This window comes from Planococcus citri, chromosome 1 (genome assembly GCF_950023065.1).
Source record: "Planococcus citri chromosome 1, ihPlaCitr1.1, whole genome shotgun sequence".
NCBI classification, from domain to species: Eukaryota; Metazoa; Arthropoda; class Insecta; order Hemiptera; family Pseudococcidae; genus Planococcus; species Planococcus citri.
Window position 1 is genome coordinate 4,886,696 of NC_088677.1, and position 17,095 is coordinate 4,903,790.

The 17,095-nt window shown below is 34.6% G+C and overlaps 2 protein-coding genes across 8 annotated transcripts in view; one reads left to right on the forward strand and one right to left on the reverse strand.

The window, feature by feature from the left end:
- The window catches only part of LOC135845586 (sodium-independent sulfate anion transporter-like), a 55,117-nt gene extending 46,651 nt beyond the window's left edge, over positions 1–8,466 (forward strand). For all 5 annotated transcript variants that reach the window (XM_065364252.1, XM_065364243.1, XM_065364269.1 and 2 more), the window contains exons 4-11: positions 2,080–2,300; positions 2,399–2,567; positions 2,734–2,886; positions 2,966–3,127; positions 3,355–3,495; positions 3,607–3,923; positions 8,066–8,219; positions 8,300–8,466. In XM_065364252.1, coding sequence (XP_065220324.1) covers positions 2,080–2,300; positions 2,399–2,567; positions 2,734–2,886; positions 2,966–3,127; positions 3,355–3,495; positions 3,607–3,923; positions 8,066–8,219; positions 8,300–8,397 — 1,415 coding nt within the window. In that variant the 3' untranslated portion in view covers positions 8,398–8,466. The remainder of the gene's footprint in view (positions 1–2,079; positions 2,301–2,398; positions 2,568–2,733; positions 2,887–2,965; positions 3,128–3,354; positions 3,496–3,606; positions 3,924–8,065; positions 8,220–8,299) is intronic.
- Positions 8,467–9,259: 793 nt separating this feature from the next.
- On the reverse strand, positions 9,260–16,944 carry LOC135845535 (H(+)/Cl(-) exchange transporter 7-like). 3 transcript variants are annotated; one of them, XM_065364160.1, is made up of 16 exons: positions 16,674–16,944; positions 15,794–15,889; positions 15,503–15,701; positions 15,127–15,380; positions 14,824–15,001; positions 14,646–14,744; positions 14,384–14,543; positions 11,765–11,909; positions 11,535–11,628; positions 11,115–11,284; positions 10,843–11,022; positions 10,555–10,761; positions 10,297–10,470; positions 10,135–10,218; positions 9,946–10,026; positions 9,260–9,842 (listed from the first exon to the last, which is right to left on the reverse strand). In XM_065364160.1, the coding sequence occupies exons 1-16, from the start codon at positions 16,710–16,712 to the stop codon at positions 9,750–9,752; spliced, it is 2,253 nt and encodes a 750-aa protein (XP_065220232.1). In that variant the 5' UTR covers positions 16,713–16,944; the 3' UTR covers positions 9,260–9,749. The 3 variants fall into 3 exon arrangements, with proteins under 3 accessions (XP_065220232.1, XP_065220223.1, XP_065220239.1); XM_065364151.1 differs by having other exon boundaries at positions 14,613–14,744; XM_065364167.1 differs by lacking the exon at positions 16,674–16,944 and adding an exon at positions 16,120–16,208 and having other exon boundaries at positions 14,613–14,744.
- Between the last annotated feature and the right edge of the window lie 151 nt (positions 16,945–17,095).

Consider the following 17,095-nt stretch of genomic DNA (forward strand, 5'->3'; position numbering starts at 1 on the left):
TTCCCAAAATTTCATCAAACTGAGATGGAAAGTCAGAATTCATTCTGTGAACTAATTTCAATACGCTACGAAGTCAACTGCTGGTGGATTTCAAGTCGTTTTGGAGCCTCCAGCAACTTTTTGAGAGGTCGTATGGTGTTTTTTGGAAAATTGTAATTTCCAAAAAGTAGCTGGAAGCTTTAAAATCGTTTAAAGCCATTTGAAACCACCATGTAGTCGACTTCATATCGTATTGAAATTAGTTTGCGAAGTAAATTTCAGCTTGCCAACTCCATTGGTAAAATCTTGCGGGAATTTCAAGTTTCAAAAATCTACTGGAGGCTTCAGTAATTTTCAAAAAGTCGCTGGAGGCTCCAAAATGATTTGAACCCACCTAAAGTTGTCTTCAGAGGGTGTTAAAATTTGAGTGTGTAGTAAATTTCAGCTTTCCATCTCCATTTGATGAAATTTTGTGAAAATGTAAAGTTTCAAAAACCTGATGGAGGCTCCAGGAATTTTCAAAAAGTCGCCGGAGGCTCCAAAACGACTTGAAATTCACATGCCGTACTTCGTAGCGCATTGAAATTAGTTTACAGAATAAATTTCAGCTTTCCAACTTCATTTTGGTGAAATTTCGTGGGAATTTCGAGTTTCAAAAATCTGCTGGAGCCTCCAGAACTGCTCAAAACGGTTTGAAACAGTTTCCAATCGATTTGTCATGCCGAAAATAGGGTGTATCTCAAATTCCAGCTTTCTTGGTCAATTTGGTAAAATTTTGATTTTTCCCCTCATTTTTGGCCTAAATTTGATTTTCAAAAATTCACTAAAAATCGAAAAACGCACTCTAGCACTTGAAATTTTGACAGGTGATAAATGTTTGCTTGATCTTTTGATCTACCATTGTACGGTTTAAAAAATTGTATGCTAGTCCTATGTTGAACGCAAAATCTGCAATTTCGGCTGACCTGTCAATCAAAATGTCCGTCATTTTGTAAGTAGGGCTACTTTTTTTTTGAGTACAAGGGCTAGAAATGTTCCTTAGGACTCCCCCTTTAAGAAAAAAGTTGTCCCCGAGAATCGACAGGGGGTGGTGGTGCAATAGATCCTTAAGCAGGCTCCCCGACTTTTGCCTCATTTTCATAGACTGAACTTCACCATACTCAAAAATTTCAAAAATTACGACTCAATTTAGTCCTCAAAATTCTTCAAAAGTTGTTTTAAGAAATTTTGAACATGCTCAAAAAACATTTTTATTAAAATATTTGATTTTTTTTGCAATATTTCAACCCCATTTTGATAAATTGCAGGGCTTTTGTTTTTAAAAAAGAATGGAAATCGTGAATCAATTTTGAGCTCAACACTTTTCAAAAATGCTCAAAAATAATTTTTATTTAATCGCTGCTAATTTTAACCAATTTTGATGGATTGCACTACAACTACTGTAATAATCAAAAAAATCATGACCCAATTTCGGCATAAAAATCCTTCAAAAGCTTTCAAAAAAAAATTCTGATAGAAATTTTTGATTTTTTGCCGAAATTTTGACCTATTTTGATAGATTGCCTGACCCTTTTCACAAAAATTCATAAAATCGTGACCCATTTCGAGGGCAAAGTTCTTTTAAAAAATGCTCAAGAAAGCATTTTTGTTGAAAATTTGATTTTTTTTGCAAAGTTGAAGTCCATTTTGATAAATGAATTTTGGAACGCAGTGGTACCAATTTTTTTTAGCATTTTTGCCTATTTTGAAAAACTGGAAAAAATGGCCAAAAACCTTTCAACTCAGATTGAAGGTCTCTGCTGAATTTGGTCAAAATCCACCGATTTTTTTGCGATTTACCCTACAAGTCATATATCAGGGTTCGAGCAATTTTGAAAATTTGAGGTTACTCCAATTTCAGATTGTGAAACTGTGAACATCCAAACTCCATCTTTTCTAACATTTGACTTACATCTGCAAAAAGCAAACTGAATTTTTTGACGACGAAAATTCCATCCAAATTCGATCCCAGGAGCATTTTTTACCAGTTGGACTATAGACTAAGAGATGTAGAATAACTGAGCAGTGAGCATTCTAAACAGTCATATTGATCTTCTGCAGGTTTCCTCGTCGATTTCATTTCATTACCGGTGACGACAGGTTTCACAGCAGCAGCTGCATTGACCATAGCTACAGCTCAACTGAAAAACTTTTTCGGAATGAATATTCATACCAGCGGCGTACTCGACAGTTGGATATCTGTGATAAAAAATATGAATAATATAAGCTGGCCCGATACCATTCTTGGAATCGTTACCATCGCTGCTCTTCTTCTTGGCAGAGTAAGCATCATCACGAGTATTTTAATTACATCATTATTTCATCCATTCCATTTCATATAATTATGTTTCTTGGTTCACGTTTCATTCGATTTTTCCAGTATGTGAAAAACAAATCAGCCCAGTTGAATGGCGAAAGAACCAGTCAGAAGGTGCTATCTTATTCTTTATGGCTAGCTGGCTTATCTGGAAACGCGATTGTCGTCATATGTGGAACTTTACTCGCGTATTGTTTATCAACTGCTGGATCGCTGCCGTTCAAGTTGACTGGTAAGAAATTTTCTCATCAATTAATTCCTCTTAATGGAATGTATGTATGTGGCCTGTGGTAAGATGTTGACAAATTTCAACTCGATGGAGAAAAGTAAATTCCAATCCAACATACAAGGTGACCGTTGAATAATTCATTTCCTTTCTTCTCTGCTTATCTATACAGGTAAAGTTGGCAGTGGTTTGCCTCCTTTCGCCATACCATCGTTCCACACAGCGAATGCCACGTTTGTCGACATGGTCTCGGATATGGGTTCAGCTGTCATTGCTGTACCTTTTATATCAATCATGGAAACCATAGCTATAGGAAAAGCTTTCGGTAGGCGATAGTGCTCCATATAAATATAGCTACAAATCACGAATCCAATGATCTAATAAATAGGTAATGATTTCCACAGAAAAAGGAAAAGGTGTCGATGCAACCCAAGAAATGATCGCGTTAGGTTTATCAAATCTAGCCGGTTCTTTCTTAGGATCAATGCCAATCTCTGGATCGTTCACTCGAAGCGCCATTAACCACAGCTCCAGCGTGGTAACTCCTCTGGGAGGTTTATTCACTGGTGAGTCTACAAAAAAAATAGTATGAAATTTAGAGCAGCGCAAAATTGACGTAAAAATAGCAATTATCACAATCGCAAGTTTATGATCCGTCATAAACTCTAATTACTTTAATCGATGGTACAATTGGCGGTACAAAGGATTAATAATTCCAACTGCTACGTCAACGTAAAATATTCGAGACTTGCAGAGTGTATTGTTATATTTAATAATGACGCGAATATTTCAGGTTTATTGGTACTAATGGCTCTTGGCTTCCTCACGTCTCTGTTTTATTTCATACCGAAAGCTACTCTGGCCGGATTAATCATCGTAGCTATGATATTTATGGTTGAATACTCGACGATATCGCTGATATGGAGGACTAAAAGTACGTCTGGCTCTGAATTATTCCATTTCGATGTAAAATTAAAATACGAGTTCTTATATAGGTAGGTATACGTTACTAACGATTCGATGATCTTATTTGTGGTACTCGCAGGACAAGATTTCATTCCACTGTGCGCTTCTTTCTTCGCATGTTTGATATTTGGAGTCGAGCTAGGAATGGTGATCGGTATAGCTGCAAATCTCTGCATAGTTTTGTACGGAGTAGCGAGACCTTCGATGAAAATATCTTGGCTAACTGTTAACGATACGCAGAAAGTATTATACATTGTACCTAAACAAAATTTACTATTTCCATCCATTAATCATATTCGAGAATCGATCATCGACGAATGTAAACAAAGAGACGATTACAGTCCGGTGGTAATCTGCGGAGATCACATATACAAGATAGATTCCACTACAGCTAAGGTATGTAACAGTCTGTTCTGCTTTTCAACTGGTGTAATTTTTTTTTTTTATTTATTTAATTTTTGGGTGTTTGTAATTACTTGATTATTACACCCGTCGTGTGAGATTTAAATCGAGTTGTTAACGTTAAGTTTTTTAATTAGGTCTAAGAATTTTTTAATTTCAGAAGGGTCGTCTGGTATGAATAGGGATCTTTCATCTATTTGTAGGGACAGATATAAGTTCTGGCATGCAGAACTGGATGTGGGTTTTGAGGCCTTTTCATAGAGGTGATTGTGTGTGATTTTTGTGTGGCCAATTCTCAGTCTGGTTATAATGATTTCTTCAAGTCTATTTAGTTGGGATAGGTTTTTCCAAGGCTGAGTAGTTTTTTTGTGGTGAAAGAGCTTGTTTGATGTTTGGAGGGACCAAAAGTTTTGCCATTTCTTAAGTGTGTTTTGGGTGAAGATAGATTTAAGGTCGTCAGCTGTGATAAATGTGAGAGGAGAAAGAGTAGTGGCGGATTTTGCATTTTTATCTGCAATTTCATTTCCTGTGATTTCAACATGGCTGGGTACATATGTACATAAACTGGATGGAGAAGTTTGAATTATGTAAATCAAATAGAGTTTTATGGATATTTTGAATTAGGAGGTGATCAGAAAAAATAGATTTTGGATAGCAGTTAGTGAGCTGAGGGAATCACTCTGAATTAAGAAAGACTTATTTTCTGATTCATAAGTGAATATATCACAGAGGCAGTGGAAAATAGCTGCGAGTTCGGCAGTGTAGATTGAAGAGCAGTTATGGATTTTAAAATTTGAAACTTTATCATTAATAGAGTAGGCATATCCTGTGTGAAGTGTTGGTATTTTTGATCCATCTGTAAAGCAAAGATTGAATTTTTTGTATTCTGATAAGAGTTCAAGATAGTTCTGTTTTATTACTAATGGAAAGTGGCTATTTTTTTAGTAGTTAATAAGCTGTAGATTGACTTGAGGAGGCTTTAGAAGCCAAGGGGGGGGGATAATATTGGATTTGGATGATAGTTTTAGGATTGATTTGAAGATCATTCAACATTGTGATGAAATTAGAAATGGGTCCTTCCATATGGTCAAAATTTTGGGGGTTTGGTGGGTTAATTGAGTTTTGGAGTGGATGGGAAGGGTTGGTGGATGCATTTGAGATGAATTTGTTTGTTATGAGAGTTCTTCTAAAATCTGGTGGTAATTCTGCGTTTCTGCTGCTTCACAATAAATGCTATCTATTGGAGAGGAATAGAGGGCTCCTATACAGATCCTTAGGGCTGAATTTTGAATTGTTTTTAGGATATTTGAAATTTTATTTGAGATATTTGCAAAACATGGGCTTCCATACTCAATTTTATTTTACTGCGAATTAGAGATTTATAGAAGTGATGTAGGAGTTTGCGAGATGGATTATACTTGATATTTTTGATTATTTTCAACAGATTTAGGCGTTTCATGAGATCTGATTTTACTTTTAGGAAATGAGGAATCCAATTTAGTTTTCTATCAAAAGTTAAGTCAAGAAATTTAGTTGTGCTTTTGAATTCTAAAGAGTGTCCTTTGAAGTTGAGAATGAGATCTGGAGGAATCTTATTTTTTCTGGTGAAAAGTATACAGTGGGTTTTTGACTCAGAGAAGGTTAGACCATTTGAATCTGCCCATGATTCAATTTTTTCAAGGGTTTCTTGGATTACTTGAAGAGCTAGTTGAATATTATTTGAACGAAAGGAAATGTTTATATCATCAGCAAAGATTCTCAGAGAAATGGGTCTAGAAACAACATTGGAAATGTCATCAATCAAAAGTATGAATAAGACTGTGCTAAGAACTGAACCTTGGGGGACTCCATTTTCAATTTCAAAAAATTCTGAGTACCTATGTATTGTTAACTCTCACTCTAAAAGTACAGTTTGTTAAGAAATTCTGAATAAAGTAGGCCAAATGTCCTCTAATTCCATAGGAATGTAATTTTTGGAGAATTTTATAACGCCAGGCTTTATCAAATGTGATCTGTCACGAGAAAACCAGGTTAGTGTCCAAAACGTAAATTTTACAGGACGGGCATTTGAAGTTTTGAATCTATGTGTTCGGGGATCTATGATTCGTAGGTCCGGCATTTATCCATTCTGTACATGCGATTGCTAAAGCGGGGTTTTCTCGCCCTCCGATTGGCCCATTAACAGCGCCCTTCTTATCACCATGCTCCATCTATCACACTATCACTTCGCTGACTTCGCTTCACTTCGAATTTCGATTTTTTCGCCGTTCGCCCGCATAATTAAGTTTGTTCTTTTTGCTACAATTTCTACAACAATTTGTAGTAGTGTTATGTAAAATACAGAATTATTTACTACCACTTCTACAAAATCCTGCAATATTGTGGAAAATTGCAGGAAGTTGCAACAAATAAAACGAAACGAACCTCTTGATTATTCGAATTAGTGAATTACTCGCAACATAAGTATGTTTATTGTTTGAATAATTTTGACCAAAGACCAAAGAGGCTAAAGGCATACTATCATACTGCGTTCGATATATTTTTACTTGCATAGCGGTGTAGGTGGCTAAAGTCATTCATTATTTTTATCTAATTTTATTACTTTGCCAAATTGATGGTGATCGTGGTCGAATTTACTCATAACGCATCAAAATGTTTCTCTTTCTTTTTTTGTATTTACATAAGCTTATTGTGTTAAGAATGGACGTAAAGTTATCGATTTTTCGATACTGCTTATTGATTATTGCATTGCTAAGTTCAAAATTTAATAAAGATTCGGTTTCGGCACATCTGCAATGCAAGATTTGCGGCTGATGGAGGCGGAGCTTATCGAAACGCGAAGGAATTGGCCAATCAGAGGGTGGCATAACTCCGCTTTAGCAATCGCATGTACAGAATGGATAAATGCGTAGGTCCGTGAAACTTGGACCATTTTTGACCACCAGGGATGCCAACATAACCTGACATTTTTTTTTTCAAAATCAGGGTTGCCAAAGGCCGATAATCGAAATTTCCCTAAATCAATTTTTTCGTTTTTTTTAAATTTCGCACCAAAAATTTCGCGAAAACTACTAAGAATGAATTATTAACATAAAATAAGTTATTTATTGAGTTTTTCAATTTTTTCAAAAAAACTTGTTCAAGGTGAGAAGAGTTGATTTTTCCAGCTTAAGCCTCATTCAAATTTCAAAAAAACGGCCTTAATCCTACAAATGTGAGCGGATATCCACAAAAATTTGCATGCTGACTCCCCCGGGCATACATTTTAAGAAAATTAAGAAAAAATTTTTTTTTCATTTTTTTTGTAGTTGCTCTATTTTTTTAACCTTAAATTTAGGGTCAAAAAAATCGTTCGCGAACGTTTTTACCACTACAGGCAGATTCTGCACCCTGAGTACTACCAATATCCATCAAAAAAAATATATCGATTTTTTGGACACTAACCTGGTTTTCTTGTGACAGATCACAAATGCCTTTTCAAGATCAAAAAAGACTGAAAGAACACTTTCTTTATTCTGGAAGGCCGGGCTTATTTCTTTTTGGAGACTAAAGAGGTGGTCTAGGGTAGATCTTTTCTTTCTGAAACCACTTTGATAAATGCTAAGAGACTTTGAGGAATCAATATACCAATTAAGACGTTTAATAACCATTTTTTCAAGTATTTTGCAAGGAACTGAAGTTAAGGAGATGGGGCTATACCTAACTAAGTAGATGCCAGATTTGGGGTTTTCTCAGGTTTTAATATTGGAATGATTGTTGCAGTTTTCCATAATTTTGGGAAGGAATCAAAAGTCCAAATTTTGTTATATAACTGAAGTAAATCTTCTTTTCCAGTGTCTGAAAGGTACTTTAACATATGAGGGTGAATTTCATCAGGTCCAGGAGATAAATCTTTAATGTTGTAGTTTAGACAATGATTTAGCTCTTCAAGAAAGAAAAGAGAGTTGTATGGTTCTAGATTTTGAGATAAAAAGTCTAAGGGGGTGGATTCTATTTGTGTTTTTAGTGTTTGGAAAGTAGTTAGAGCTATTATAAGAGGCAGTTGCAGACACTTTTGCAAATGATCTAGCTAAGGTGTTTGCAATGTCATCTATTGAGTTGAAATTAATAATTTCGTATAATATGTCACTGTACAGGGAGTACATTCGTTAGTGGATGACTTGAAAGCTAGAGGACAACGGTTATATTTATGGAAATGGAATGACTCGCCGGTCCGAACGTTTACCAATTATAACGAAGATCTGCGATGGATTCTACGATACGATGAATCGATAGAACAAATTTTAAGCGGTAATTGTCATCTAAATCCACCTTCGAGATAACAATTGATCAGTTCTGTATCTAACTCGATTTTGTTTTACTTCGTACAGAGCCTTCAGCAAGTATTAACGAAGACGAATCTGTCAAAGAATTCTCAAACAATAATTCCAGTAACGAGCAGTTAACCCAAGTTCCTATGACTGTATAGTATAATTATTTAATATTTATTCCATTCCTGTATTCGATAAGTAAATTATAACTTTGTTTACGTTTGTTTTACCGTATTTTCTATGTCTATCTCGAATTACAAAATGACTAATGCTAGGATGAAGCTGTATTTCAGTTACGTGAACGATTCGATTATAACCTTCGGTTACTGTTTTACAAACCAATAACGATACTTGAATAATCAATGAATTGAAGATCTGATATCGTAATTCATTATAAAATACAATCATAAGTAAAATCTTACCGGAAGTTTCTGATGATGATGAGTTGATCATTTGGAAATCCGGTGGGCCGATCTCATCCAATGGAGGGTTTCGATTTCAGCAAACACACATCGTAGACTTGAAGGAATTCGAATCTTCTATTAATAAAATTATAAATACACGAAATTTCAGCACGAAAACAGAAAAATATGAAACACCATCGAAGAAAGATCAATAAGATCAAAACATTTTCATTTTTCAACTAGAAAAAATTCCACATTCCGGCATTTCGATTCTTTTGTTTGTTTTTGAAATCAGTGTGACCACTTGAAGAATTACGAAGTGATAAAAATAAAATAATTCAAAAAAATGGACGAAATTGATGAAAAAATTATTTTACAGGACGCTTTCTTATTTCCGAATGAAAAATTGAGTTTTATTCAATTATATCATTCATCTCGAAGCTTTATTTGGTATTCATCTCATTCAAAACCTGAATTACAAGAAAGTGCAGCAGCCAGCTCTTGTGTCTCTGATGTCTACGGTTTCTAGTCATCCTTTCATTCGGTTCTCAAAATCGAATTATTGCTCATTATTTATTTATTTTTCCAATAATTCTTCACAAATAAAACAAGAAAATGATTACATTTAATTTATTGACATTTTGCGAGGAACATTCGATCAATTCATTATCTCCAAGCTCCAAAGTAGAACTCTTTCTCATACACGAGTTGATTTCGGTATAGGTAACACAGGTATGTACGATGTACGTCGAATGACTGCTCAAATTCCCCCAAACCACTCTTAAATAATTAATAAACAAGCTGATAAAAGGTAAAAATGAACGATAAAGTTCACGTTTCATCAATATTTTCGTAAACGATAGACCGCCTTCGAGAACTATCGATCTATTCATAAGTAATAAATTAACCGAACGTATTGAATTTAACGCCTTATTAAACACCGGTTAGGTTATCAATATACAGCGAATTGGTTTTGGAATGTATGCGAAAACCGTAACACTTGGAAATATCTAATTAGATCACAAACAGAAATAAATTAATGAAAATTAATATCGATCGTAGGTACATATATCGATTAATCATCGCAGAATAGGCGCAACGTGCTTTTATTGAACTCGTAATTCTTTTAATCCCATCGTTACCGCGTATCTCCATAATCTAAACTTGGCTAAATCCTTTCGTGTTATTATTCCCATTACCTGTAATGTGTACATTTAATTTCAATTAATTTTCAAAAGGTGAAAAACAAAATTATATGTAGGTAAATCAGATATCGTATAGCGTAGCTCTTCATTGGCGTACTTGATTTTTGTTATCTACGACGATAACGTGACGAAGTCCGAGGCTTTTCAGTAAACGAAAAATACGTGGAAATGACATGACCTGAGGATTAAAAAAGATCGTTTTTTTAATATGTTAATAACACGAAATATGTACATACGAATAGTTTTATTTTTAATTCATCAAGTTGATGTGTGCATATATACCTACCAATTGAACGCAATATGGAGAAGGATTCATGTACGGACTCAAATCAATATTGTATTTTCTTTCTTCTTCGCTAAGATCCACCTCCTATCAGGAAAAAACCCTTCTGTTATTAATTTCATTCTTTTCGAATTCCAATCTATTAATCTGAATAATATTAAATACCGTTATCAACATCGTCTTGGACTTGTATTCTAGAAATAACTGTATCATACGATGGATTTCTTCGGCAGTGGTAGGTATGGTATAAGATTTGGTAATTAACAACGTTATCAACTGCGATCTTAAAATAAACCCTCGTAATTCTCCACATGTTTTCAATCCAATATTGCCACCTTTCTGTGAAAAATATCGAATTAAAAATCGAGCTTATTGGTTCAATAGTTTCAACTTCAAGTAGATAGGTATTTACGAATAACTCACCAACGAGTTAATTTCTTTCACAACGGGAAACCCTTGATGAGAGACTTTTGACAACGTATCGACGATATAATCCACAGAGACGATCAAAGGAAAAGCTACTACTTTAGTATTCATTAAATCTTTAGCTACAATGTCACTGGTCAAAGGAGGTGGTTCAGCTGGCAAGATTGGAATACCGGATAGATTTATTTGCATTTTATAAATTCCCTGTAAAATATAACAATTTGTAAATACGTGATCCTAGATTATTAATGATCAGTACCTACGTATGAAAAATCGTATAAATACTTCGGTGAAAAAATCTCCAACCCATTTGGTAGTGAACAAAGTCAACATTAATGGGAATACGAAATTTAACGTTCCTGTTGCTTCTACGACGATCACAATTAGACTAATGGTAATTCTTACGATACCACTTTGCTGTGATGCAGCACCAAGAAGCGCATATTTTGCAGGTACAGCCCATCCCTTTAAAGAAAATACAACAAAAAAAATCGAATAAATTACGATTAAACTTAAAAATCTATGAGTTAATGAAAAAAAAAAAAAATCATACTAACCAATTGAGGGAAAATTTTATGCATTATCAAGCCAAAAATACGACCCCATGTGGCACCCAGTATCAACGAAGGAATGAATATGCCGACAGATAGGCTTAATCCTGCCGTCAATGAAAACAGGAAGAAATATATCACAAAGTACACACTCAGAGTAAGAAAACCAAAGGTATCTGAAAGAATACACATAAGGTTGAATTATTTCTGCAAAATTCTGCAGCCCAACAGGTAAAAAGTGCTCTAGAAATTGAATTCATTTTAAGCTCAAAATTGTTCAAAAATAACTGAATTTTTTGCACCCCCCCCCCCCAAATACCTACCAACTTAGTACTTTTTTGTCGTTCGGAATATAGACTAAAAACTAGTATATAGAGGACACTAAAACAATGATATAGTAAGCTTAGGCGAACACCATTCGCTTACTTATAGGACTATGAAAAAGCAATCTTAGCAATTGTTCTTGATTTTGGAACCAGAAAACGCTCATTTGGTTGTGTTGGCTTTCTTCACAAAACATCTGAAATGAAATCACACATTTCATAAAGATACATTACGAAGTATGACTCATTTTCACTTTCAAAAACTTCATTTATATATAAGAGAAAAAAAACAAACAACGCTTATAAACAGCGAGTAGGTACCAAGTTACCTACCTTCAATGTGAAATGAGGCTCGTACACTTGCGGTATAATTTCATTACACGATCGCAGCGAATACATGGAAAAAATACCCAACGCAGCGGTTAAAAATGAAATCACGATAGTGTCTATAATCTTGAGTAATTTGGTATTCACATATCTAAACATAATAGAATGTAAATCATTTTTTTTACATCAGTAACTACATAGATACCTATGAATTCGATGCCAAGTAGACCTATAATAGTCCGGCATATGACAATAGGAGTAATTGCACCCCCCCCCCGCCGATCCTCCGGGACAACTTTTTTCTTAGAGGGGACATCCTAAGGAACATTTTAAAGCAAACTTACCAAAAAAAAAGTAGGCCTTACTTACAAAATGGCGGCCATTTTGATTGACAACTCAGCCGAAATCGCAGATTTTGCGTTTTAACAAAGGACTTACACGAACTTTTTCAAACTTTACAAAGATAGATCGAAAGATCATGCAAAAATTCATCACCTGTCAAAATTTCAAGTGCTAAAGTGGGTTTTTCGATTTTTGGTGAATTTTTGCAAATTGAATTCCAAACATGAGGGAAAAAATCAAAATTTTACCAAATTGACCAAGAAAGCTGAAATTTGGGATATACCCTATTTCCGACATGCCAAATCAATTGGAAATGGTTTCAACCTGTTTTGAGCAGTTCTGGAGCCTCCAGCAGATTTTTGAGACTCGAAATGTCCACAAAATTACATTAAATTGGAGTTGTAAAGCTAAAATTTATTCTAAAAACTAATTTCAATACGCTACGAAGTACTGCAGGTGAATTTCAAGTCGTTTTGGATCCTCCAGCGACCTTTTGAAAATTCCTGAAGCCTCCAGCAATTTTTTGAAACTTGAAATTTCCCAAAATTTCAACAAATGGAAATGTAAAGCTGAAATTTACTCTACACTCTAATTTTAACACCCTCTGAAGACGACTTCAGGTGGGTTCAAATAATTTTAGGGCCTCCAGCGACTTTTTGAAAATAACTGGAGCCTCCAGTAGATTTTTGAAACTCGAAATTACCACAAAATTCCATCAAATTGGAGTTGTAAAGCTAAAATTTATTATAAAAACTAATTTCAGTACGCTACGAAGTAGTGCAGGTGAATTTCAAGTCGTTTTGGATCCTCAAGCGACTTTTTGAAATTTCCTGAAGCCTCCAGCAGATTTTTGAAACTTTAAATTTTCACAAAATTTCATCAAATGGAGATGGAAAGCTGAAATTTACTCTACACTCCAATTTTAACACCCTCTGAAAACGTTTTCTTGTGGGTTCAAGTCATTTTAGAGTCTCCAACGACTTTTTTGAAAAAAACTGGAGCCTCCAGTAAATTTTTGAAACTCGAAAGTCCCAGAAAATTCTATCAAATTGGAGTTGTAAAGCTAAAATTTATTCTAAAAACTAATTTCAATACGCTACGAAGTACTGCAGGTGAATTTTAAGTTGCTTTGGCGCCTCTAGCAACTTTTTGAAAGGTTGTATGACGTTTTTTTGGAAAATTGAAATTTCCTAAAAGTAGCTGGAAGCTTCAAAACCATTTGAAACCACCATGTAGTCTGCGAAGTAAATTTCAGGTTGCCAACTCCAATTGATAAAGTAATGTTGGGGAAATTTCAAGTTTCAAAAATCTTCTGGAGGCTCTAGTAACTTTCAAAAAAGTCGCTGGAGGCCCTAAAATGACTTGAACCCACCTGAAGTCGTCTTCAGAGGGTGTTAAAATTAGTTTGCACAATACATTTCGACTCTCCATCTCCATTTTATGAAATTTTGTAAACATTTAAAGTTCCAAAAATCTGGTGGAGGCTCCAGTAATTTTCAAAAAAAGTCGCTGGAGACCCTAAAATTACTTGAACCCACCAGAAGTCGTTTTCAGTGGGTGTTAAAATTGGAGTGTAGAGTAAATTTCAGCTTTCCATCTCCATTTGATAAAATTTTGTGAAAATAATTATAAAGTTTCAAAAATCTGCTGGAGGCTTCAGGAATTTTCAAAAGGTCGCTGGAGGATCCAAAACGACTTGAAATTCACCTGCAGTGCTTCGTGGCGTATTGAAATTAGTTTTTAGAATAAATTTTAGCTTTACAAGTCCAATTTGATGTAATTTTGTGGGAATTTCGAGTTTCAAAAATCTGCTGGAGGGTCCAGAACTGCTCAAAACGGGTTGAAACCGTTTCCAATCGATTTGGCATGTCGAAAATAGGGTATATCCCAAATTTCAGCTTTCTGGGTCAATTTGGTAAAATTTTGATTTTTTCCCTCATTTTTGGCTTAAATTCAATTTTTAAAAATTCACCAAAATTCGAAAAACGCACTTTAGCACTTGAAATTTTTACAAGTGATGAATTTTTGCATGATCTTTCGATCTATCTTTGTAAAGTTTGAAAAAGTTCGTGCAAGTCCTATGTTGAAACGCAAAATCTGCGATTTCGGCTGACCTGTCAATCAAAATGGCCGCCATTTTGTAAGTAAGGCCAACTTTTTTTGGGCTAGTTTGCTTTAAAATGTTTCTTAGGATGTCCCCTTTAAGAAAAAAGTTGTCTCGGAGGATCGGCGGGGGAGGGGGTGTGCAATTACTCCTATTGTCATATGCCGGACTATAATTACCTCATCCGAAACACGGACACTTTCAATTGAATAAAAACAAAAAAAGCTCCGATCAAACCTCCGATGACACCGACGCCGAAAAAAAAAGGTAACTCGAAATACTCGTACTCGACCATAGTCTCGTTGAATTTTCCAAAATACGTATGCTGGCCGGGTGGATCTTGAAACCCCGAAGTATAATTTAAATTACTATACATTAGAAGCTCGCTTTAAACGTTTAAAATGTTACCCGAGTTTCCGTATATCATGTTTATAGCCGTACCAAACGAAAAACTAGCGAAAATAGCGCAGAAGAATATTTTCCACATCAGCATTACACTCCAGAAGCTGGTACCTTCTTCTAAACTCAGTAACGTAGCTCCTGAAAATCATCTTTAGAAGTAAAACAATACCTAGTTATGACATTCTCGAAGAGTATAAGAAACATCGTTATTCCTTACCTACTGGTGAACCAAATGCAGCAGATACGCCGGCTGCGACTCCTCCTGCCATGAGATCTCTCTCTTCTTGGACGGAATTTAAACGGAATAAGTTTTTCGACAAGTATGGTACTTTGTATAATTTCAACGATGACATTATACTACCGACAGTTGATCCGATGTAAATGAATGGACCTTCCTGGAAACAATCGTTAATATGAATTGTAGAAATGGAAACAAAAATCTGATGAAGAAAATTGTACGAGCCGATGAGTTCGAGTAAGATGGAGTAGAATGAAATGCACGAAGATAGACCTGATTTACCTTTCCAGTCGCCAAACCCGAAACGCAGCTGCACATTAGGCTGCATATCTTAATAAATAAGGCTTTCGAGTTAGCAAATTTAGGTATTTTAACTCCGTTCAAATGCGATATTACGGAAGGAATGCCACTTCCAGCAGCACTCGGTTCGAACAGAACTACCACCAAGCATCCCATCAAAGCTGGTATGATTACTGATAAATACCATGCTGTGTAAGCGAAATTAGAACACGGTTTTTCGAAACAATAATTCATATCTGCGAATAATATCGAAGTTAAGGAGAAAAATATCTTCTCGAATAGCTTACATTTATGTTGATAATCGAAGATTAATACGTAAGTAGTAAGCTATAGGTTTAGGAGTAAATAAAAAGGATACAAGATTGTAAAATTCTCGCCTTCCATGCAAATAAATGATCGACAACGTAATCGATAGCTACAGCTATCATTCCAGTGATCAAACCGGTGAGTAAATAAAGCATCCATCTTATAATATTTGTTCTTAAAATAACATGGTAACCGTTCGATTGTTCTTCTTTAACTAATATATCATTCTCCCAAACGTCGTAGTCCAAACTCTACGAAGACAAAAACGTAAATTCAATTAGATATCAACGTAATAATCTCGTAGGTATTAATTACGAAATACCTACTCGTACATATTACTCACCTCATATTTTGAAGACACATGAGTGACAGATTTAGATCTTGCTCTCACAACTCGAGGTGTCAAAGGTGATATATTAAATGATATTCTACGCAGAACCTGTAATAAATAAGTTGTATTTCATGAAAAACATACTATATCGATTAATTATTCGTTTCGAATTAAGAAATCCAATTCGTTTGAAAGTTAGTAGGTATAAGAATAGATACTTTAAAAGTAAATAAAAGTTCATCTCTGCGTCCTTCGATTAATATAGGTAGTAAAGAATGTTACACATTTTGGCAAGAGATTTTATTTCTAATTCGTGTAAGTGAGTATAGTATTCATACCTACGATGCCAACTGTCAACAATAATCTTTTCATCACATCATTAAATTTACATCGAGTAATTTATTAATCGATCCATCTTTTTGTTCGAATAACAAAATTATTATTTTAACAGAAGATATGATCATTTCACCATAAGAAAGGGTATAAAATTCAAGTTCTGTGCAGTGTAACCCTATCTTGTATAGTAATTCTTATCACTTCAGATGTCATTCCCTATGAATTAATGTTCGTTGATTTAGAAAATTATTGGTAAACACGACAATTTATTACGAACCAAAACCATAAAATTGATGGAAAATTGGACATTTCAGCCCACTTATAACTTTACGAAACACTTTTACTAATCCATTGGCAAAGTCTCAGGCTTCTAGTCTTTGGTAATCAGCATTGGTAATCAATCAGTGATATTGTTTTTGAATTATTTATCAACATTTGAATACTGTGCATGATTATTACCTATAAATTTTGCACTAAAGCACCAAACTTCAGAATTAAAATCAAACTTCACCAGTCTTCCGAAGTTCCAATTCCAAAAATAAAAATTTACACTTACTCCATTAGGATTTTCTTCAGCTGCTGGACTCGTCTTCATATTCGAATAAGCCGAATTATACCTAAGAAAGGAACATTTTTCACCAACACAATCATTCGTTCCTTATTTAACTATACGAACAATATGATTTTTTTTAAGAAAAAAAAAACAATTCATTTTAACTCATTATACAAACACTTTGAACGATGAAAATCAATGCGAACGATTTATTTTGAGATGCATTCGTGCACGTTGATTGAACCGAGTCTTTGTACGTTGAAATCGAAATTGCAAAACGTGAAAATAACAGTACCTAGACACCATGCCCCTTCTTTACGATGTTTTATCATGTTCAAAGCAGAAAATTTGGCACGTTTTTTAAGCGACACATGTATCGCTTGAATTAGAAAATAATTTGAAAAATGTTTCGACTAAATGTATAA